We start from the raw sequence: 23,671 nt of genomic DNA on the forward strand, positions 1-23,671 counted from the left end.
CTGAAACTGAATGGATCACAAAGATTCTCTATTGTTATTATGCAAACAACATGATGACAAAGACAGACTTGTATGTTATGCCAAGACAGGAGGATTGCATTGAATGAGTTGGGCGAGTACCATTTGTTATAAAGTATGGTCTTGCTAAAAGGATATTAACAAGTTACGCTGATTGATCGAGCCAAAGTAATATCAACTTTTTGTAATAGCGGTTGGAGTTTATCAATGCAAAGAGATGCCATTTGTTAGGAGAAATGCAGCAACAGCATTCAACAGTTAACTAGTAACGTCATTGAGTTTTAAGATTATTTGGCTATGCTTATGACAATTGAGTTGATTTTGGCCACATCTGGAAAGAGCATTTACACCACCTGACCAAACTTTGATTTTCGAGAATAACTGATTTGATTACAAGTATGGTAAAGGTGAATTTGGCAAGGCAAAGGTGTCTTTTTATAGGTCATGTGGAACAACAGCAAAGAGCATCTCGAGAAGCCTGAGGGCTATTTTGGATTTTCCTGTGCCTAGGACAAAATGTGAAATTTTGCATTATGATGATATGATTAATTCTATGGTTGGTTTGTTCCTAAGTTCACTGTCATTGTACCTTCAGATTTGTTAAAGAAAGTCAGGAAGTTTGAATCGACACAAGTATTAACATGTCTTTGAAAACTTAAAAGCTGTGCTAACAAATGTGCAGTTTTGGCAGAACCTAATTGAGATACTCTTCAAACTGACTTGTTCCACTGCAAGATGACAAGTTATAGTCCCTGTAATTATTTTTCTGAGTCAACCTCTGTAGTTCGTGTACAGGAGCAGATTCTGAAGCCAGAAGTCAGTGCTGGAAACATACTGATTTGGTATGCACAGACCCACTGACCAGCTGTTGGTGGAACATTGGTGATGAGATTAGAATTGATCAGTCTGTCGGTTACTTTACAAAAAAAATGTTAGCATGTATGTTCTGAAGTAAGTATTTTAAATAAGGATATTCTAAAGGAAAAGGAGCCATTGAGTTTTGTGATGGTTCTATACCATGGTTTGATTATGTTAAAAATGTTTCAAAGTGTCTTTGAAAATTTGGAAGCTCTTCTGGTTTTCCTAATTGAGAAGCAGTTCAGATACTGAAAACTTAAAATTTGATTCTCTGACAAACTGGCAAGCACAGAGATGTTTAAAAAGTTAGATGTTATACCTTGCAGAAAATTATTGAGGTGAAGGCCATAACAGATGATGGTTGTTGATCATAGAATGCCGACACTGTGGAAACAGGCCATTTTGCCTAACAAGTCCACACTGACCCTCTGGAAAGTATCCCACCTAGACCCATTCCCCTCCATTTCCCCAGACTAATGACCCTAGCCTACACCCCTGAGCAATATGGGCAATTTAGCATGGCCAATCCATCTAACCTGCACATCTTTGTATTGTTGGAGGGAACAGGAACACCCAGAGGAAACCCACGCAGACATGGGAAGAATGTGCAAACTCCATACAGGCAGACAGTCCTCGAGGCTGAAATCGAACCCATATCCCTGGCCCTGTGAGGCAGTGCTAACTGCTGAGTCGCCGATTTCAGAGGACGAGTTTAAGGACTCCTGTGCAAGAAACAGCTGAAATGACTTGTCAAACAACTGCTTCATCTGAATAGCCAGGAAAATCTAAAAACTGCATGTTAAAACCAAAACGTTATCAGGTGTAAGCAACGCTAAATTTGAGTAGCATTTTTAATAAGTGAGTGCAATATCACCAATAGTACTAATGACATGTATATAAAGGTTTGAGGGGAACGGCATTACACCAGAATGGATTGTTGAGAATCAGAATGTAGTAGCAGAGAGCAGGCATATAACCTCCTCTCAGTACCAAAGTATACAGGAGGAGGAAAGACACATAATTTGAACAGTGTATTCCTACAAAATAAAACACAATTCCTAAATAATATTTTACATTAACAAATGCAAACTTTAATTTGAAGGTCTTACTGACCTCTGGTGCAAGGTACCTGAATTGTATTCAACAAATTTGCTCCCACCTCCCCAACACGAAGAAGGCAGAAATGTTTACCTGTTTGTAGAATATGCCTAAATTATTCTTAATTCCATTGTAAAGAGATATTTTAGAATAGTTGTGAGATCTTTTCACTGCTAGATGATGAGCGACATTCCCAGTCATTCTATTTCTCTTGTGCATGGACCACCAAGGTGGAAGAAACTTTTACTTGTATGGACCACTGTCCTTTTTACCTTCTGAGACAAAAATTGTGGCCAAAAGTCAAGTATTCCAATGGTGTTTAACTCGCCAATTGTCTGTTTTAAAAATTGGTCATGTTTCTGGAAAAGTAAATGCTATTGTGGAAGCTTTATCAAGAGCTTTGCCAAGGAGATTGATGTTGTGCTCATGACCTAATGTAAAATAAGGTTGCTGTGTAAGTCATAGTTTTAACATGTTGTCATTACTTCTGTCAAACTGATTGTTTAGTGTTAGGATAATATTTGATAAATAATTAAAATGCTTCTTAGACAAATTTTCAGTGGGGGAATAAAATGTGGCTTATATATATTTTAATATTCATTTTGGATTTGAGTTTTGAACTAGTGGCACATAGATTTTTGTGTACCTAAACTAGTTCCATGTTTAATTATTATCTTGTAGGTATTTCTGTAGCCATGTTTTTTTTTAAATTGTGTATGTTGTGTGTTGGGAGGATAATAGGAATTTGTTTACATTGGGAGAATTTACAGGTGAGCATGCAATTAGTACAATGCATTATGCTTTCAGATAGAAAATTGTGGAATTTTGAGGAATTATGAAGGGAAATGCTACTTGCTTGGGCGAGGGGTAGAAAAACCACTTTTTAGTTTCGTTCGGAGCAGTTTGCAGACGTCTTGGCTGAAAGCTTGGTTATACAACTTCTTTCCTGAGAAAGAGATGTTATTTACAACTGTTAAGAAATGGATTGCTTCAGTGAAAGGAGCTTAATTTAAAAATTCCATACCAGAACTATTCAGTTACAAGAGATTATTAGAAGTTGAGAAAGTCAAAGCTCAGTTGTATGAAGATTTCACAAAGTTTCTCAAGATGCAGAATTAAAGCTTCAGGATTAAGTTCTGTAGTTGTGAAAGAAAAGGGAATTTTCTCAATTATGAGTATTGCAAAGGGTTTTTCGGGGATTACTTGGATAGTATCTTACCAAGTGTTTCAAAGTCTTTAAATTTTATTTTATGTGAATGATCATTGTTCTGTTTTATCATCTTTTTTGTAAAATGAACTTCTGTTTTAATGTTAAACCTGAATCTACAGCACTGCGTGTGTGTTTCAGTGAAAGACTGCCTTGTTAAATCTGAAAAAAAACCCCCACCAAACAGAGATACCTCTTTTGGTCTTCCCTTTTACTTGTTCTTAGTCTGACTTTCATGCTTTCAGTTGTCAGCAATGAAGAAACTTTCGAGAGTTCTTTTGATGGGGCGAAGTTATTCTGAACTTATTCTTTCTATTGAATCATCATAGAATCCCAGCAGTGTGGAAGAAAGCCATTCCAGTTCACATCGACCCTCAGCAACCCATCAAGACCAACCCTCTACTCTAACCCTGTAATCCTGCAATTCCCAATGGCTAATACATTCAGCCTGTACACCTCTGGATACAATGGGAAATTTAGCATGGTCTACCCACCTAACTTGCACATTGTTGTGTTGTGGGAGGAAGCCAGAGCACCCAGAGGAAACCCACAGACACTGGGAAGATGGATTGGGTTTGCCCAGTCATCCAAGGGTGGAATCCTATGCTGTGAGGCAGCAGTGCTAACCATAGCAACCTTGCCACCCTAAGTTTTGATTATGTATCTTACTGCAAAAAACATGTATATGCAGAATGCCCGAAATGCTTCCGAATCCAACGGAAAAATCACGTCACAAATCATTAAACCTACCTTCATGCACCCACCATCCCTTCTCTCACAGGAAGGCAAAAAGTCAGAGGGCCTGTATAAAATAATACAAAATGTACTTGATTATACACATTGTCTAAAACCGCAAATTCTTATGGAGGAGGCTATATTATTTTATTCAGCTATGCCTAAACAATGACATCCACTGAAGACTCACTGCATCAAGATATGGGAGAGTCGAGTGGCAATCAGAGGAAATACAGGACCAACGTTGTCAAAGTCTTTGCAATTTTCTTGCTTGTTGCTGGAGAATCCACAACTACCAACTGTGAATCTGCAGCTCTCGGTTACCATGCATGATTGTGGAAGTGCATTTTAACTTCAGGAATTGAAACATTTTTCGTGAGCACCATTTGGCATCTGTAGGAAAATTGCTTAAGTTATCACCTAAAACTTTCAGGAGAATAATTTCAAGATTGAGCTTACATTTCTCAAACCTCTGTGACTGATGGCAAATTAAGATCCCGTGTCAAACTTTATGGTTAGCGTGCATACCCCCTCAAACTTTCTGGTGTTCCATTTTGTATGACTTCTGTATTGTGATATGGGTAGTACTCAAGGTTATTATTATACTCAACCATGCATTATTGTTGGGATTGCAAGACAATTTCAACAGATTTAGTTCATGAGCAATGCATTAAGCTGTCAAAAAGGGGGCAAGGTATTGACTCTTCAGCAGCTTTGGACCCTTATTGCCTGACCTGAAGACAGTATGAATTTTGCAGTCGACTTAAGTTGAATGGTGTCAGAATCATATGATTTAGTGCATAAGGGGGCCATTCGACCCATTATGCACACAGAGTGATGGGAATCCTTGACGTCAACTCAATTGCTCATGATCTTTCTTTTGCAACTTTTCATTCCTTACTTTTGTTTGTTTCTAGTGCTGGTTTATAGTGTTACATCTCTTATTTGCTCTTAATTGTCTTAATTTTGGTTCAGATTCTTTCATTTGAATATAATTTATTTTGCATGCCGAAACATCAATTTCTCCTATCTCGTTCTCTTACCCATTTGCTTCCACCTTTTGAACTGTCATTTTTATTGTAAATGTATTTGTATAGAAGTTTGTGTGGTACATTTACACACGTCATGTTTAATACCAAAGGAATTATAACTCCCTGTGCTTTTAAATTAAATAACTGATCTTTAGAGCCATCTAATGCAAATCAAATTGGTTACCAATATGTTAGCATGATATCTATTTTTGATGTGATTTAATTACCTAGAACACTAAGCTGAACATATATCCAAGATTTAGGATGCTCATTTGATTTGTTTTTACTTTTATAGTTGGCTCATTGTCTTCTGAGGATCATGATTTCGACCCTACAGCAGAAATGCTAGTGCATGAGTATGATGATGAGCGAACACTTGAAGAAGAGGAAATGTTAGAGGGAGGGAAGAATTTCACATCTGAAATTGAAGATTTGGAGAGGGTATCTGAAGTTTTTTTTCCTTAATAATAATTAAAGTTAAAGTCAAACTGCTGAACCAGTAAAATAAAACAAGTTGAAGATATCCATCTTTATGCACTGACTCTCCAGCATCTGCAATTCTCACTATCTCCAAACTGCAAATGGTGGAAATCTGAAATAACTACAGAAGTTGTTGAAGAAACTCAGGTCTACCAACATCTTTGATGAGAGAAGCGGAGTTAATGTTTTGAGTCCAGTGACCCTTCACCACAATAGTTCTTAGTTAACTCTTTATCTCTCTACACAGACACTGCTAGAACTCCTGGATTTCTTCAACAATTTCTGCTGTTGTCGAAATAGTCCTATTTAATGTTATGAAGTTGATCAGTAGTCTTTCAGATTTAAAATAAGGATTTGTAAGGTTGTGAGAATGCTCTGTGATTAGGGGTCAATAGTGTGCGCAAAACAGTTGTTGATACTCTTGGGTAGCATCAAATGAGGTTATTTAAAAAAAAATTTTATTCTTTACACTGTTGCCTTCATACAAGGCAATTAAGTTTGGTACTCTTCAAGTAAAAGAGAAAATGCTATAAGAGCTTCATTAGGAGACATGAGCTAACTCCTCCTCGTTCAGCTTTCTCAGTCAGTTTCTTTCTAAACAAAGATCAGAATTTTTTTTGAACAGAATTCCTTTTATGCTTAGCTTCACACTGAGATATCTTTCCAGAGTGTATGAGCCTTCACTCTGCAGGATTGAGCATAAGTGCTCCTCAAGGAGAGGTGAAACTAGAGATCCAGTTACCTTCTGCCAAATGTATGCAAAATCTGTTGATCAGCTAGTTAATGTTTGGCAAATCGGTTCAGAGCAAGTCTTCAGGTTGTACCTTTGATGAAGCCAAATACTGAGAATTATGAACATAAAGGTGGGGGAAAGCAAAATTACTCTCCCTGTTGCTGCATAGCGCAGAATGGTACTTGTTCAAGAATGGCAATCCTTTAAAGCTCAAATCTCTGACTTGTAACTTGCAAAATATATGCTTGAAGTTCCTATACTATTGGAGTCAATGAATGTGCCAACACTTGATGAACAAGTATGTTTTAGCTTTACGGTTGTGTGTGTCTATGATTTTCATTTATCAATTGTGCCACCATGAAGATGTATCAAGTTAGCGACCACATGCTGCTTTGAGTGGGGAGAAAGAAAAAAGCTCAATCAGCATGACATCGTAGAAACCTGCAATACTGTGGTCTTCAGTGTCTTTGAGCGAAATTGTAGCTGGAGTTACTCAGTTTGTATGGTATCATGTAAATAATGCTAGACATGTTTGAAACTAAAGGTTTTAAAACTCCTTCTTCAGACAATGTCTATTAGTATGGAGTCTTTGCTTAGCTTCTTTCTCCACAATCACCCCATCACTGAAGCCTTTGTTTGAACTGTGGTATCAATTAGCTTTTATCTATTCACTGCTGAAACTCCTATGTAAGACCACCCTTTGATTTACTCCCTAGTGGGAAAAAAATGTCTCGGTCATGAATAGGTTCAGAGGCTATGAATACTCGAGTCAATGAGTAAAGAAGATTTGTTGAAAAATGACTGCCCCTTGGTTTTCTTGAAACCAAGGGTATTGTAGTTTTTAGTGGTTCAACTGAGGAAAACAGTGTTAGGTCATCTATCTTGCTTGCAGTTTCAAGTGACTTTTGAGTTTGTCCACCCCAGTCCAAAAGTGGCCTCTCCACATCTTGACATCTATCTTGTCAGACCTCTTAGAATGAGGACTGTTCAATTTAATCACTTTCCTTCTAAACTCCAGAGAATATAGGCCATTTTGTTTAATATTTCTTAATGGGACGACCTGTCGATCCAGGCATCAATATAATGAACCGTCATTGCTAAAGCATTTGCATCCTTCCTCTGGTAAAGACGAAAATTTTGCACATCACTGTAACTATAACCTCATGACAGCCCTATACCTCTATACATTAATTGCTTATCCTTGCACTCCAGTCCCTTTTTTGACAAATGCTAATGTACCATGTTCTTTATGAATTGCTTGCTGGAGTTGTATGTTCTTTTCTGATTTATGTATAAAGATACACAGATCCTCTGAATAGCAATGTTTGCTTTTCTTTCACTTTGGAAAAGCAGAATTTTAAACCTCACAATTGAGTTGAGAATTCAGCACTTAATCCACATTAATGTTCATTTGTCAGTTTCTTGCCTAATTACTTAACTAGTCTATATCAATTTGCAGCTTCTTCACAGCTTAACTGTTTCAGCCACCTCAATACCAACCTAGATATATCATATTCATTCCATCTGTAAATCATGGATATAGATTTTAAGCAGCTGATCCAGATATTGTAACACCAAGCCAACCTAAATAATTCCTAGTTTATAGGTTATGTTTTTGACCATTAACCAATCCAATTAATATTATTACTTATGACCTTATAAACCTGAACCTTGTTTCATAACCTCTTGCAAATGTTATCTCCCCTTCCGTCCATTCAGATTATTGAATAATCTGAAATTTGCAGAACACAACCCTGCTTTCTGACTCTATTGACTGTCAATTCATATTGTGGTTTATGTTATGGACCAGACCAGGCAGCTTAGACTCTAACGTTTATCTTTCTTAATGGCAAGTATACAGAACTGCATTACAGATGTGATTTGCTTGGTCATACTGTCAAGCTTCAAGCAAAATACATTTTATTCATACACCCTGTTTAAAATACAAATAAAATTGATGTAACTAACCCTATCGAAATACTGAGCAAAATAACAATTAACTACATCAACTGTTCGAATATAACAGCACCTCATAAACACAGCCTTGGCAAAGACAAATTCAGCAAAACCAATTTCCTCACTTGCCATCTCCTACAATCCAGGAGAAGGAACGCCAACAATGAATAAAGCAACAGAGAGAATTTAAGCGTTTGCAGCAACAGAGAGCTGTATCTAGCAGCACCCCAACTGAAAGCAAAAACTCAAGTCCTCTGTCTGCGTGAGCCTGACTGCATCCACTCATGCTTCTTTTGTCTAATTTTTTAAAAATCCAAAACTATTTACTCTGTTCTCCATGGAGCAGCAACCTATGCACCAAGTTTACAACACTCCTATTCAAGAGAAACAAGACAGAACAACTCCCTCTTAAAGGCATATATTGTCACATTTATCAAGTGCCCTGTTGCCACATTCTTAATAATAGATGCTAGCAATTTCTCTCCTAAGTTTCAAGAAATTGTCTTGTAGGTTCTTTGTTTTTGTTCTCTTTGTCGAGCAACTGTTGATGTGTTATTCAGTTATTGTCATATCCATTGGGAATGTTTCGGAATCTGTGGGCATTTGAGAAACTTATTCAATGTATCCACTTTCTCTTGAAACCTTAAGTGTAAGCTGTCAAGTCTGGGTGTTTTTTTTTGGATTAGTTGCATTAGCTTCTGTAGTTCTTTGTCTTTAAGTTCCAATATGCGATACGTTTTGCCAATGCATAAAATCCTTTAAATTGTTAACTTGTCACTGCTTTTGGCCATATTGTTGACTAATGGTAATACAAGAATATGATTTGACTCCCATATAGTACGGGTGTGCTATTTTACCAGCGGAGCTTTTATTATTCAAGGGCACGTATTTGTTGAGCATTATAAATTGTCTCTTTTAATGTTTGTCTCTGCAGATATTTTCGGCAAATATTCCAATATACGTCAACATACAAAATAAATAGTCCAATATACATCTGCCCTTCTCTAATTGACTTTTTAAAATTTAAGACCATAGTTTCAGCCTTCACTGTATCACTTTCAATATTATGAAATACTCTCTTGTTATGATCACTCTTCCCCAAATGATCCTTAATTGTGAGGCTACTAATTTACCTTGCCTCTTGAACAATCCAAGATCTAAAATGATCCTTTCTTTAGTTGGCTCCATGGTATTCTTTTTTAAATACTGAATGCATTTCAAGATACTCTCCACCAATACATCCTCGTAAATTTGGTTTGCCCAGTTCACATGAAACTTAGTACTCTATGGTAACTGCATTACTCCTGTTACATGCTATGATGACTTTTACATTTTTAGTGGGCCAATTTCCCCTTAGCGTTTGCTCCACTTCTCCGCCCCCCCCCCCTGCCTTTTCCGCTCCTTTTCCTGCTCCCGCTGCCTTCTCCCCCATCATTCCTTAGTCTTGACCTTAGACTTCCTTAGTCTTCCTTAGACTCTTCCTTCAGATGTTCACTATTCTATTGCCTGATTTATTTGGTTTGCACATTTCCTTTGTTTACGTTTTGTCTACAGTGATAACATACTAGCGTGCACCTTTGCCCATGAGAACTATTAAAAATGTAGGTTTTCTCATTCTTCCTCGATCGAGTTTCTTACTCTGGCAATCAGATTTTGTACAGTAGGTTCTACTTATTTGGATTGAGATTCATTGAAAGTGATTTGATTTTTATTTCTTGAATGTGAGCAATTGGTAAGTCTGCGTTTATTTCTCTGACAAAAAATAAGGAATTGTAAACTGTGGCCAAATCAGAATTGTATGAGACTTTGAGAGAAATCTTTTTTAGTTAATAGAATTCACACCCTGTTGCTATTTTTGTCTTTAACAGTAATAGAGTTTGGAGGTCTGTGAGTTGTTGCTTAAGCAAATTACATGTATATTAAATCTGTTGAAAATGTTTTATTGAAAATTACATCGTTAAAATTTTATGGAGTGCAACTCTTTGTGCTCAACAGGAGAGCAACATGCCACTTGATGATTTGCTGGCACTTTATGGGTGTGAACCTCCGGTTATTGAAACTGAAAATCCTGAGAGTTCGCCAAGTGAGCTCGCTGATGAGTTACCTGACATGACTCTTGATAAGGCAAGTTTAGTAACAACCATCTTTTTATATTGATGCGTGAAAATTTCCTTGAAAAATTTTACTCAAAGTGTGTAATATGATTGACTAGTAAATATAATTTCTTTTTATCTGAACCGGATAGGAGGAAATAGCAAAGGACTTACTTTCAGGTGACGATGAAGAAACCCAATCTTCTGCTGATGACTTGACCCCATCTGTTACTTCTCACGAAACAACAGATTTATTTCCCCGACACTTGAGATGTAAGTCTATGGATTAAAAATGAAAGCTTGATTTTAAAAAAGAAAACACCTTGTGGCTAGAGTGGAACTTTCAGAAGTTGTGGTTTTTAAAAAACCATCTCATCAAGTAAGTTTTGAGGTGTGTTGCTAGGAATAGAAAAGGAGCAGCTAAGTTGCAAAATGAAATTGTCACAAAGTGGGCAAGTTAAGAAACTAACTTCTACTTCCATTTAATCAAGCCTCGTATTTAATATTTACCTCGTAATTAATAGGCACAGAGGAATCTCGATTATCGTAACGAGAGCTCAGGGTTCCAGTGCTTGGCAAAACGGTGTCATCCGGCATTCGATTATCCCAACAAAATTCTCCCCGCCTGTGTCGTTCGTATAATCAAGGTTCCTCTGTGTCTTTAATTTCGTACTCAAGCAAAATTCATACCAAATTACCTTACTGTATCTTATGTCAGTGTTAAATGCCATTGCGCAAACACATGCAAAAATGACTGACCAGTCGCTCAACCTACTGACTAGGCACTGGCTTAACTTGACTAGTGGATATATTTTTGTCATTTCCCACAAGGATCAGATAATGAAACTGCTGAGGCGAAACCTTTGATTCTAGCAAAACAATTTTTGGTTTTCAGGAGGCTTAGAGTACCACACCTGTCCAATGCTTGCAAGTGTACCTATGTTTTCACATCAGATTCGTATACATTTTTGGATAGTTGATTTTGAATTGCGTAGGTAACCACCTCTACTTATGTGCTGTTTCCAAAGGAACTTGGTTGGAAGTTGAGGATTTGTCTTTTGTGACTGTAAAGGAATTTTGAGTTCTTTGATTCAAATGTTTCTGATCTTGACGTTATTACCAGTGCATTTTTCAGTTATTTTGTCCGTTTTCCACAAATGGCAGTTGTTAGTTTTAAATCGTATATAGTTAAACTTTTGTTAAGTGAAAATATTAAGAGATATGGGCCAAAGCCAAGTACATGGAATTGGATCACGCATCAGCCGTGATCTCATTGAACAGCAGAACAGGCTTAAGGGCTGAATGACCAACTCTGGTTCCTGTGTTCCAGAGAGAGACAGATTCTATGTTGGAATAGATTATTTGTTAATCTCTCCAACATGATACTTCATAAAACTGCTATCCTGACAGTATTTCAAAACATGGAATTCGTTGCCAGTTAGTAAATTAATAAGTGCCTTTGCATTGTGCAGTTGCATCATCAAAGACATGTAGGGCATGATTTCAGTGCAACCATTGTATCTGTTGCTGGGGAATCTAATATCGAAATGGAATTGGAGGCAAGGTCTTGTTGGTTTGTTGCAACCTAGAAGTTGTCAGTTTGTTGTCTAGTATTGTAAACCAAAACCAGTTTTGGTTTGTAAAAATTACAGCATTGATTGAAAGGTGGGAGCTTCCATTATATTTTGGATGCAGGTATAAATACCAAGAACAGTGTGTATGGTCCCTTGACGTCATGGGCTATGACTGAGTTACTTGTTTCTCTGATCAAACGGTGATGAAGTATTTGGCAGACTTACTTTGAAATTAATCAGTTTCTGCAAATGCAATTCAGAAAAATTTCTGTTGGATCAAAAACTGAAGTACTTTTTTGCTAGTCGTCACGAACTGGCAAACAACTTCCAGACCATAATACACCATTGTAATTGGGGATCTAAACTTTTCTGGATTGATTTGAGTATTTGACTAGATTTTGATTACTCAGTGTTAAGTTTGTCTGTGATAACTTGTGGGGCGAAGAAATCAAGCACAGACTTGAGATAAATGAGAATTTTATCTTCAATAACTGCCCAAGCTCATATTACATAATCGTTTGATAATTTTGAGAAAAGACACATTTTGTGTTGTACTGAAGAGGACATTTTGCAAGAATACAAGTTCAAGGGAAAAGTCAACATTTAGGCTGCATGAGATGGGAGTGCTAATTGTGCCATTGTCAGAGAGTTATACAGCAAAAGGAAACAGACCCTTTTGGTCCAAGTCGTCCACGTTGACCAGATACTCTAAACTGAGCAATGGACCCAGCACTGAACCTTGCGACATACCACTGGTTACTGGTCTCTAGTCTAAACAACAACCCTCTACTACTCCTCTCTGTCTCCACCTTTAAGCCAATTTTGTATCCAAATGGCGAGCTTCCTCTGAATTCTTTGTGATCTAACCTTGCTAACCAGTCTACCAAATGGAATCTTGTTGAATGCCTCACAGAAGTCCACGTGAGCAAAACCTACCACACTGCCTTCATCAATCTTCTTAGTCACCTCTTCAAAAAATCTCATTCAAGTTATTGAGAAATGATTTCCCATGCACAAAACCATGTTGATTCTGCCTAATCAATCCTTGCCTTTCCAAATGTATATAAATCCTGTCCCTCAGAATCCCCTCACCTTATTCATCACTGACATCGGGTTCACTTATCTATAGTCCCCAGCCTTTTCTTAAGTAATGACACGATATTAGCCATTCTCCAATCTTCTGGTACCTCATCTGTGGCTGTCGGTGGAAAAAAAAGGTATCAGGAATCTCCTCCCTAGCATCCCACAAAGTTCTGAGATACACTGATTAGGTTCTGGAAATTTTGTGATTTGGTTCATTGTTATTACATACACTGAAGTAGAGTGAAAAGTGTTGTCTTGCTGCTTTACTGGCAGATCGTAAAATAGAAGTCCATTAGGGTAACCAAACCGAGTACAGGATACAATGTTATAGCTGTGAAGAAGGTGCAGAGAGAGATCAACATGAAAGAGGTCCATTCAAAAGTCTAATAACAGTAGAGAAGAAGCTGTTCTTCAATTTGTTTGTAATATAATGCATTTAATGCATTTAAGACCTCCAGCATCACCTCTCTGTAATATGGGCACTTTTCAAGACTGTTTGGCATATAAATTTTAACTGATAAGTGTTATTGCCATGGATAATTAAAACCGGTCAGCATATTGCCCTGAGAAATTAGTCAAAATTGATTTGAAATAGGCACAGTTTATGAGCATGGGCTGGTTGGATCCATCAGCATTTTAATGTGATTCTGCAATTGGACAAAATTTGCCAGATAATCCTGAATGGTGTCACGATAATTCCTTGCACAATGTTCAATTGTCATTTGGGCTTGCAGTGTCGCGCACTTATGTGTAATGAAAGCTGCATGTATTAATACATGTTGCAGACATAAAGAACTTGTTTATGTTGGTTTGCCTGTTTCAACTCAGCAAACTAGAAGACAAATATTCACTGGTTACTTTTCAGGGCAATCCCCTGACCACTCAGTCACCCTGCCTGGTTTAGATTAGATTAGATTAGATTACTTACAGTGTGGAAACAGGCCCTTCGGCCCAACAAGTCCACACCGACCCACCGAAGCGCAACTCACCCATTCCCCAACATTTACCCCTTTACCTAACAATACGGGCAATTTAGCATGGCCAATTCACCTGACCTACACATCTTTGGACTGTGGGAGGAAACCGGAGCACCCGGAGGAAACCCACGCAGACACTGGGAGAATGTGCAAACTCCACACAGCCAGTCGCCTGAGGCGGGAATTGAACCCGAGTCTCTGGCGCTGTGAGGCAGCAGTGCTAACCACTGTGCCACCGTGTTTAAATTTAACAAAATCTGGCTGTATATAAAATATTTATCCCCATTTATGGGTGCAATTTTCATGGCAACTCCTCTTCCAATCGATGCATTTGCTATCTCGTCAGCACTCTCCTCTCATGTGGTATAAATGATGGTTTTCTCCTTGAATTTGAATTCTTGCAAAATGTCTTCAGTGCAAGACACACAGTTCAGACAAAATGTCTATTTTTCAGCAATTTATTATTTTTAGGATGCATTTTTAAAACTCAAAGCTGATAACCCAGATGGTAGTTTATTTGATTAAACAATTTTTATAAATAGGTCAAAAAAGTAATTTATTTTTCCTCAAACAGGAAAAATCTCCCTTTTCCAGCAATGAGCATAGCTGATTAAATCCCTTTTTTAGTTGGGCTACAATTCCACTTTATTTCCCGTTCATCAGTCATTGAAAGACTCTGCCCTTCGTCTGATGTATCGTAACATTTCCCCCAGCAGCATAAATCTAGCCGCTACTTTCTCACATGGTTGAGCTCTGTGTTCTCTTGTTTTCCAGCTTGGAAAGATCATTGATCTTCAAGCAAGTTGTCTGCTGGTTTAAAACATTGCACAAATGTAATGGCATCTTCGTGGTGGCAGCTGGCCACTTCAGGTTCTTGCAGTTATAGTTGAAGCACAACCTGGCATTGTGCAATTTATGATTGGACGTCTCCTCCCGCACCAGACGGGAGAGTCTTCATCAATCCTCCAAGAAAAGAGTCACTGCAGGAGTGAGGTCTGGGCGCCAGGTAAGTTGGCCCCCACCAGAAACCTGCTCCACAGGTCCCAAAAAGAATGGTCCTTGTCAGGTCACCCCTCCTGCGGTGGCTCAGCTTAGTTTGGTGATGGCTTGTCTGAGGAGTCGGTCAGTCTGGTGTCAAGTAAGCTTGGTGCCAGGATGTCACCTTTTACTGTTAAACCCACCCTATCCAACCCTTTTTGTTGAGAGGCGGTCTCAGTCAACAAGATAGCCTGGGATTTGCAAGCACTTGGCCAACCATCAGTCCATAACTGCATCATTTCTGCTTTTATATAGACTTCTATATAGTGAGAAGTTGATATTGACAAATGCTCCATTGCTGGCAGGCATTTTTTCTTGATAATTTAATCACTCAGCCAAGTAATTTATGTGGTTCCTCAAAAATAACCTTAACAGGTGGAACTTTATCTCACAGTGCCAAAGACGGAGCTAGCTCATGCCGACTTTTAATCAAATGCTCCTTTATTAGAGGATCAGCCAGACAGTACTTGGAAGTGAGACTTCATCCATGATGGGGTGGTATTTAAATGTTCTTTCTAGTCTTTCGCCATCACTTTAACCAGTTTACCTCACTTGGGATCAAAGGAGACAAGAAATCCTCACGTGTTGTCTTCAGTCTGTTCTTCTCCCCACACTTCAGAATCTCTTGTCTTCCAGAGTGGGTGAGAATATTGCCATTTTTATGCTGTTGTCCCTGTTAAAACCTCTGATGCTAACGAAACCTGGTTTGCTTATGTTGAAAAAAGAGTTTTGAATCCATCCTGGCAAATTAAACTTTGTCTGGACATTAGTCCAATTCTTCAAGGGTTGTTGTGATGATTGGCTGATGTTTTTCTTGTGTATGCCAGTTTATATGGCGGAAGTTTCTGAGTTTTCACATTAGGAAAAAAATGCTTCTGAACTAAATACTTTCTCTCCTCATCAGTTCTGACCTGAAATTATACTTTTTATTTTGTGTTTCAGCACTTCCATTTTTGATGATTAACTAAGCAGGGTTGCCCCTCAAGTTGCAGCAGGACCCCAATAAAGCACACTTTCTTATGAAATTTGGGGCTTCTAACAGGCTATAGAGACATTTGAATTAATTTTTTATTTTATATCATGCCATATCTGATGTTTCTGTGTGCTGCTATAAAGCAGTCATTAACTGGTCTAAAATAACTTGTAATGATTGCCTTAAAGCAAAGACCAAAGAAGGTTTGCACATGCATTTTGATCACTGGGTTATAAAGGAGATTTACTCTCTTGGATTCATATGTTTGTGCATGTGTGTTTTTGGGTGAAGAGCTGTAAATTTTCTTTTGCTCTTCAAAGAGGATTGCAACAACTTTCTGGAAACTAATGTATTTGAGGACTATCAGGTGGTATAGATGACATGTTATGTAGAGCAGGAAGCTCAGCTCCAATCAACAAACACTTCTCACAAACTTAGAAAAACCCCCTCTGTCAGTATTACAACTTTTGTTTTGCTTGTTTGCCACATAATTCTTATGAATTATAGTTTTATAAATGGCTGGGATATCAGCAAAGCTGTATGTATTCTTGGTATGATTGGTTAACTTTTGAATTAGCTGGATGCAAAGTTCTTTCAGTCCTCCATTTAAGATCTTCTCTGGTCATCTGGAGACCAACTACTTGTGTTCTGGAGGTATAGCCAGGTGTGTCCTTGAGTCTTGAGGTGAAGATTTAAAAACTGCATACACTTCTGATTCATGTTTCATCCTTCTTCTCTCCCCCCACCCACCATCCCCCCCCAACACCCGGCATCGAAAACATCAACCTAATAATGATTGCATTCATGTCAGGTTAGGACACTTAAATATAACAGGGTGCAAGAGCCCAAGATCTGGTAAAATTTGCATTTTCTTGCAGCTTTAAGCAGGAATCTACTTCCAAAACTCTGTTCAAGGAAAAAAAAATAGCTTGGACATTAAGCAGTTGCTGTACTTAATTTGATCTTATGATCTATGATGAATTTACTTGTTCACTGCAGGGTTATCACCTTCAGAATCACATCTGGACCAACTAGATTTTCTTTAATAGTTTATATAATGGAATACATTGTTTATTAGCCACTCTCCAGTGGAAACTGGTCATCTGATTTACAATGATTTGTGGTCATGAGGTATTTCTGTTCTGAAATATCTTAAACACTGGCTCAACTTGATCTATTACAGATTTTACAAACCAATCTTTTATAGAATTTAATTGAGATCCATTTTCCTGTGTCTTCTGAAACCGATTTGCTTTAATTTCTCCTTTGTAAATGAATGTTACTTCGTCCAGAGATGTTAAATTTGTTTAATTAAGTGTTCCTGGAGATGATAATTTCTGAATGGAAAATTGTCCTTCTGATGGCCTTAATTTTGACAGACACTCTCAGCAGTTCAACAATGTGCCTCATCACCACCACCTCGGACTGTTCAGTGGTAGACAGCTATACAATAAACTGTATAGGTGGCCTAGCTAGTGATGCCAATATCCTGTGAACAAATAAGTCTTAAAAAGCTAATGAACCCTCAATAATTTAGTATGCAGACTTAATCTTGATAAACTACATGCTTTCTTTTAAGTCAAGTGGATTTGTAAATATCAACAGTAGTAGTCACTCCTTATGCTATTAAATCAACAATCGTGTGAAGTGGAAGAACAGCTCAGGTTTCATTGCAGGGATGACAGAAGAATTGTTTTTCTTCAATGAAGGTAGTTCATGAAACTGGACAGTTTATATCATGTGGAAATATCTCGTATTGTCTGTTATATAACACTGGCAGAGGTCAGCTATCTTTTCTTGCATGCATAGCTGTTGAAGGGCTACTTGAAAGAGTCTTCGTAGTTGTTGACATGTCATGTTTTGACTTCGCGCTTTTGTTCAGGCAAGCATGTCATCTTGTTTGTAAGTCTTAGACAGCATACACCAGTGATACAAGATGGATGCTAAAAAGCAAGAAAACTAAGCAGTTTGCTCCCTGTTGTAGTGAAAGCAATGTTTAGCATTGAAATATTGCTGTTCTTGTAATTGGTTGCGTTCAGATGTATGCAGGAACAAAAATAGTGGTCCTGCCTTTGTAACTTACTTAGCAAGTTTGATACTATTTCTGTATTCGTTAGCTCCTGTTGAACCTGGAAACTGATTAATCATTCAACAGTAGGTGAGATCTATCCCAAGTGTTACAATTATTAATTATGATATTGCTGTATTTAGATTTAGATTTTTATTTTGTATGAACATACTTGTTAGCTATTAACTGATAGCTGTGAGGAAATGTTGGTTTACCAAAGATCAGTTAGTGAAATTATCTGATTGTGTCCCTGATACCAGAAAGGGAGGCTTTTATTTGGTTTAAAAATGTAATGTTGGTAATTTAGACATTATAACAGAGTAGAGCTCAAATTAATCTGAAACTGGCCTTGTTCACAGTGGAAAAAAAAACTTAGACTGTGAAGACAAAGCAGGTCTGCTGAGTTTTCTGACTTCTCTTCGCAGTCATTGTCATCTAGCAGACTGCTCCTTTTGTCACTTTTGTTGGAAATTGTGCTTTACTTGGTGTAGAGAGATATTGGTACTGTACAAATGGTTGGACAACACTATTCCCTAATTACAAATTAATTTTAACTGTGTTTGAATAGGTAGCATGCAGCATTTAGATGCTTTTGCGAGGGGCACTTATTGCTTCTGATTATGGTTATAGCCCGACTCTGCTCAAAAGCAGGAATGTCTGAAAACTGCACTTTACTCCTTTCTGCAATGATGTCTTTTTCAGTGACACAAATAGGTATCCAAAAGTATGGTTCTATGATAATGATTCAAAATAGTTACTGTAAAATATTACACTATAAAATTGAAGCACAATGATTGGACCACTGTAATAGCCTGACAAAATAAAATAGGATAATTTATAGTATTCTGAGAATGAGAATGATGTCACTGAAGGGCTTCCAAGACATTTTGGCATCTCAATTCATTTACTGTGAGGGCGAATTGCACATAGTTTACATGTAATCCCGAAGGTAAGATCGGTCATTAAGAAGAGCTTTGAGCCTGTATTTTTAATGATTTTTTTAAGGCTTTTTAAGATCTTTTTGACTAATTAAGGCATGGTCGTGTGTTACTTAAAGTTACTCATATTGGATGTTTCCTTTGAGTAAAAAGTGCAAAGCCTACAAAGGTGCCCATTCTTCCAGATGTATAGCTATGTTTGTGTCCTTCAAAATTATGCAGGACACATCTTCATTGACAGATCTTACTTGAAATCTCATCATTGAACATTTTGAATATTTCTCAAACAGTTCCTGTTAGCTTCAATCTTTTTTATTCTGGCATTGCTGGTGAGGACAGCATTTACTGCCCATCCTTAATTAGGCCAGACTAAGTAAGGATAGCAGTTTTCTTTCCCTAAAAGGTGTTAGTTTTTTTCAACGATCGACAATGGATTTATGGTCATCCTGACTCTTATTTCCAGTTCTTTATTGAATTCAAATTCCATCTGCTGAAGTAGGATCGGAACCCAGGTCCCGAGAACATTACCTCAGTCTTTGAATTAATGGTTCAGCAATTAATACCTCTCGGCCATTGAACCAATAGCATTATAAACATCAACATAAGCAACATTTTATAATTATCCAGAATGGTCAAGCTGTAATTGCATCCTATGAACAGTTGTGATGCTGCTACTGTTGCAAACGTATAATTGAAATGTTAATTATACAGGATTTCTATTATAAATGTTCTTGGAAGTTAAAATGGAAATATAAAAGTGATACTTAAAAACTGAATTGCTTTGGGTTTAGTGGATCACCTAACCTCTCCTTTACCTGAGACAGTACCTGATGTTAACTGTTTTGTGTAGTACTATGGCTGGTTGACAAGGGAAGAAATAAAGTGGACAAAAGCTGCTAGCTTTGGTGAATAGTTAAGGATTTGAGGAAATGGAAGTAGGAGCAATGAAGGCGGTTTCTAGCCATAGGTGTCAAGTTGATGCTCCATCTTGGTTTCTTCATAATGTCCCATCCTCACATGCTAATCTGTGGCTAATTTGATTTGATCAGTGATGATGAGATAGCTGAAGGTACTGGATACAGTATAGTCTGTGGCCCCTGATTATGTCACTGTGTGGTGAAGACTTGTTTTTCCAAACAAGCCAGAGCCCGAGCCAAGCTGTTCCAAGAATCATGTATTATTGCAATCTGTCTAATAACATAGCAAGTTGCCCATGTATGTCGTGTCCATAGAAAACAGATAAATCCAATCCAATCAATTACATTTTATCAGTCTGCTTTCAATCATCAGCCAAGTAAGGAAGGTGACATTGAAGGTGCTATCAAATGGCACTTATTCAACAATAACCCACTCATCAAAGTATGGTTTAAGTTCTGTTAGGCTCAGTTAGCTCCTGGGCTCATTGCAGTCTTAATGCAAATATAGCAAAAGAACCTTCAGAGATTAGGTTAAAGTGACTGTCTTTGGAATCAAGGCAGCACTTAACTGAGTGTAATCTCAAGAAGCTTTAGTGGAACCTAAGTTAATTTGGAATTAGGAAAAACTCTCCACTGAGTTGGGGAACGGGAGCTGGTGAGCGGACATGGAGATGTTTGCTGGTGACTGCAGGTTGTCTGGTAGCACTACAACTTGTCAGATACTGAACCAGTTAGTGCCCATATGCAGCAAAATCTGAACAATATTTGGGCTTGGGCTAGTAAATTTAACTAAAATTCACACTCCTACTTAAGTGCCAGGAAATGTCCATCTCCAGCAAAAGAAATTGTAACCATTTGTTATTGACGTTCAATGGCCTTATCCACACTGAAACTCTCATTCTCAAAATTCTGGGGATTCCCATTGATCAGAAACTGAACTGGTCTAACTGTTATTATAGCAGCTACACGAGCAGGTCAGAGGCTGAGAATGCTGTGATGATTGGGGAGTGAGTGATCAGGTGAGTCCAGGAATTTGACCCAGCATCATTGAAAGAATAGCAATATAATTCAAAGCCAGGCTGGTCAGTGGCTTAGAAGAAAGCTTGCAGGTGGTGGCCACCTTCTAGATGATATTGTTGCCAAATTTGGAGGATGCAATCAGAGGAGCCTTCATGAATTTCTGTAGTTAATTTTGTAGATGGTCAACACTGCTGCCGCTGTGTTTTGATGATGAAGGGAGCGAATGTTCATGAAAATGCTGCCAGTTAAGTGGATTTTGTACCAGGTCATTTCCAGCTTGAATATTGTTGAATCTGCTATCATCCAGGCAAGAGGGGTGCATCACATCACCCTGCTGAATTGTGCTTTATAGATGGTGATCAGACTTATGGGCAGTCACTCTAAACTAATCTCTGAAGGTTATTTTGCTATATTTGCATCAAGACTGCAACAGAAGATGAACTACACCAGGATTCATAGCCCTGACCTGCTCCTATAGCCACATTATTTAATTATATAGCTAGTCAAGTTAATTTAGTGTTCAGTGGTAATCCCAGGATATTGATAATGGGGGATTCAGCACTGGTAATGCCTTTGAATGTCAAAAGTTGGATTGTTAGATTCTCCCTTGTTGGGTGTTGTTCTTTCCTTGGCATTTGTGTGATGTGAATGTTATTTGTCCCTTAGCCTAAAGAACTAGATATTGGAATTGATTTACTGTGCCTTCACTGTTACAAGCTCAGACACCTGAAACGTGTTTGTACCTAAATCTCTCAAACTACTAACAATTCAAGAAGACAATTTACCACTTAGGCAGTTAGTTGTGGGCAATATGTGCTGGCCTTTTCAGCAATGATCTCACCATGGATCAATAAAAAAAATCCATGATTAATATGCATTCTGGGTATTGTATTTAGCACTTGTGGTTGATTTGAATCTTGGTCAAGAAAAACATTTTCTTCCATCTTGAGCATAATGAAAACATATGTTTTTGGCTGTTTTCTGACAACAATCTTTAAATTTCTCACATCAAGCAAGCACCACGTTTGATGGTGATAAAGAATCTGAAGATGAAGAAGGACAAGATGATTGTGTACCACCTGAAGACTTAAAAAAGGTACTGTAAACTCAACATTATTCAATCTGACCTCTAACCGTGTATTATCAGTTAAAATAAGTGAGATCTCTTTCAGCAGTTGTGCAGCAGAATGAGTAATAACTTTGTCAGATATAGTATAATAAAATTTATTAAGCTTGTGTTTGATTCTTTAACTATTAGAATTGAAATAAATTTAAGTGTTATTTACATGAATACATAGGATGAATTAATCTAAATTGAACTCCTTGTGTAGATATTCCTGAAGGTTAGTTCTTAACTCATTTGTAAGGGCGATGCAATGGATTTTATTTCAGTTTAAAAGAATTCGGGGTCACTGTACACATGATGAGTATAAGATTGTTATTTATCCTCAATGATAGTCGTCTTAATATTTTTTTAATAAAGCAAGCAGCAAGTGAAAAATAGTTTGTTCTGTCGGTGCACAATACAAAGTTTTTCTGATGATCTGCTATAAAAGAAAGTTTGAAGCTCTGGCGTCCAAAAAATAATTTAAAATCATTATTTTAGGCAAAACAATTCAGTGTAAGTTAATGGCATATGAATAATTCTATTTATACTCCCAAAGATTGCGTAAGTCTTGAATCTTACAAATTTTGTGTTTACAAAAATGCCATTTTTGAATGCCAAGAGCAGTCATGTGTGTCCTGATTGCTCAGAGATAGGGACCCACATTTCTATTTTGCAACTCCCTGCTTCCCTCCTAAATATGCTAACTTGTATTTGGAGAGGATTCACAGCAGCTGATGGGCCTTTGCTGTTGATTTGTAATAAATTTCATTCATGCATTTCTTGATGCATGTCTTTCTGATTCTTCCTCAGTCAAAGTACTTAACTGATATGGCTTCACCTGGCATCCGTGCATCCAACAGGAGTCACCTAGATTGTAATATAGAGTGAAATGATGGCTGTGTTGCTTTCCTCATTAGTCTGGTTGTTGGCATTCCATTGTCGAATACCACTTCTATTCTGCTTTAGTTGAGATTTGACTCTGACCGGTGATCATCATCTAAAATCAGATTCCAGAAAAGTTTAACTTACTAGCATTGGAAGCAACTTGAATGGAAGCAACTTTTTGATCTGCAGGTGCTTTGAAGTACTTGTCTTAGTTTGAACATGGTGTAGAGTAAAAATATTTGCCTTGAGACAATCAAGTACATTCCTTGTGGGATAAAACAAAAGAAAATTATGTATTGTTACTGAGCTTCTCATAATTGTGAGAATTTTTGCTTGTGATCCATAGCTTAGATAAATGATGAAACTATTATTTGAGTGCAATAGATGTTCATTTTAGTAATGAATTCTGTATCTTTGTTAATAAAGACAGCTATTTACACTGTTTATTTTAATATCTTGACTTTGAACTTCACCTGTGATTCTTATAGATGTGTCAATTTCTACATGTCATATAGTTTTGCTTCCTGATTTCAACTCTTGTGTCAATATAAAGTGACTTTATTTCCCGTGGATGGAACTGAAAATGAGTTTCAGTAGAATGCAATTCTGAAGTCATGTGTGATTTTTATGATGTGGGGGTGCCGGTTTTGGACTGGGGTGTACAAAGTTAAAAATCTCACAAAACCAGGTTATAGTCAGTCAGGTTTAATTGGAAGCACTAGCTTTCGGAGTGCTGCTCCTTCATCAGGTGGCTGTGGATATAAGGTCACAAGACACAATTTATAGTGAAAGATTATAGTGTCATACAATGGTATATTGAACAAACCTAGAGTGTTAAGTCTTTAACCTTTTAGAATGCAGGTTTCGGTTCATTAATCCAT

General features: G+C 37.5%; 1 protein-coding gene across 7 annotated transcripts in view; it reads left to right on the top strand.

The window, feature by feature from the left end:
- The window catches only part of LOC122549366 (mesoderm induction early response protein 3-like), a 78,572-nt gene that overhangs the window by 21,838 nt on the left and 33,063 nt on the right, over nt 1-23,671 (top strand). For all 7 annotated transcript variants that reach the window (XM_043689098.2, XM_087988942.1, XM_043689105.2 and 4 more), the window contains 4 exons: nt 5,243-5,388; nt 10,112-10,240; nt 10,362-10,482; nt 21,811-21,893. In XM_043689098.2, coding sequence (XP_043545033.1) covers nt 5,243-5,388; nt 10,112-10,240; nt 10,362-10,482; nt 21,811-21,893 — 479 coding nt within the window. The remainder of the gene's footprint in view (nt 1-5,242; nt 5,389-10,111; nt 10,241-10,361; nt 10,483-21,810; nt 21,894-23,671) is intronic.

This window comes from Chiloscyllium plagiosum, unplaced genomic scaffold (genome assembly GCF_037043375.1).
Source record: "Chiloscyllium plagiosum isolate Xiang-an unplaced genomic scaffold, Cpla_swu_hap1 HiC_scaffold_1, whole genome shotgun sequence".
Taxonomy (NCBI): Eukaryota; Metazoa; Chordata; class Chondrichthyes; order Orectolobiformes; family Hemiscylliidae; genus Chiloscyllium; species Chiloscyllium plagiosum.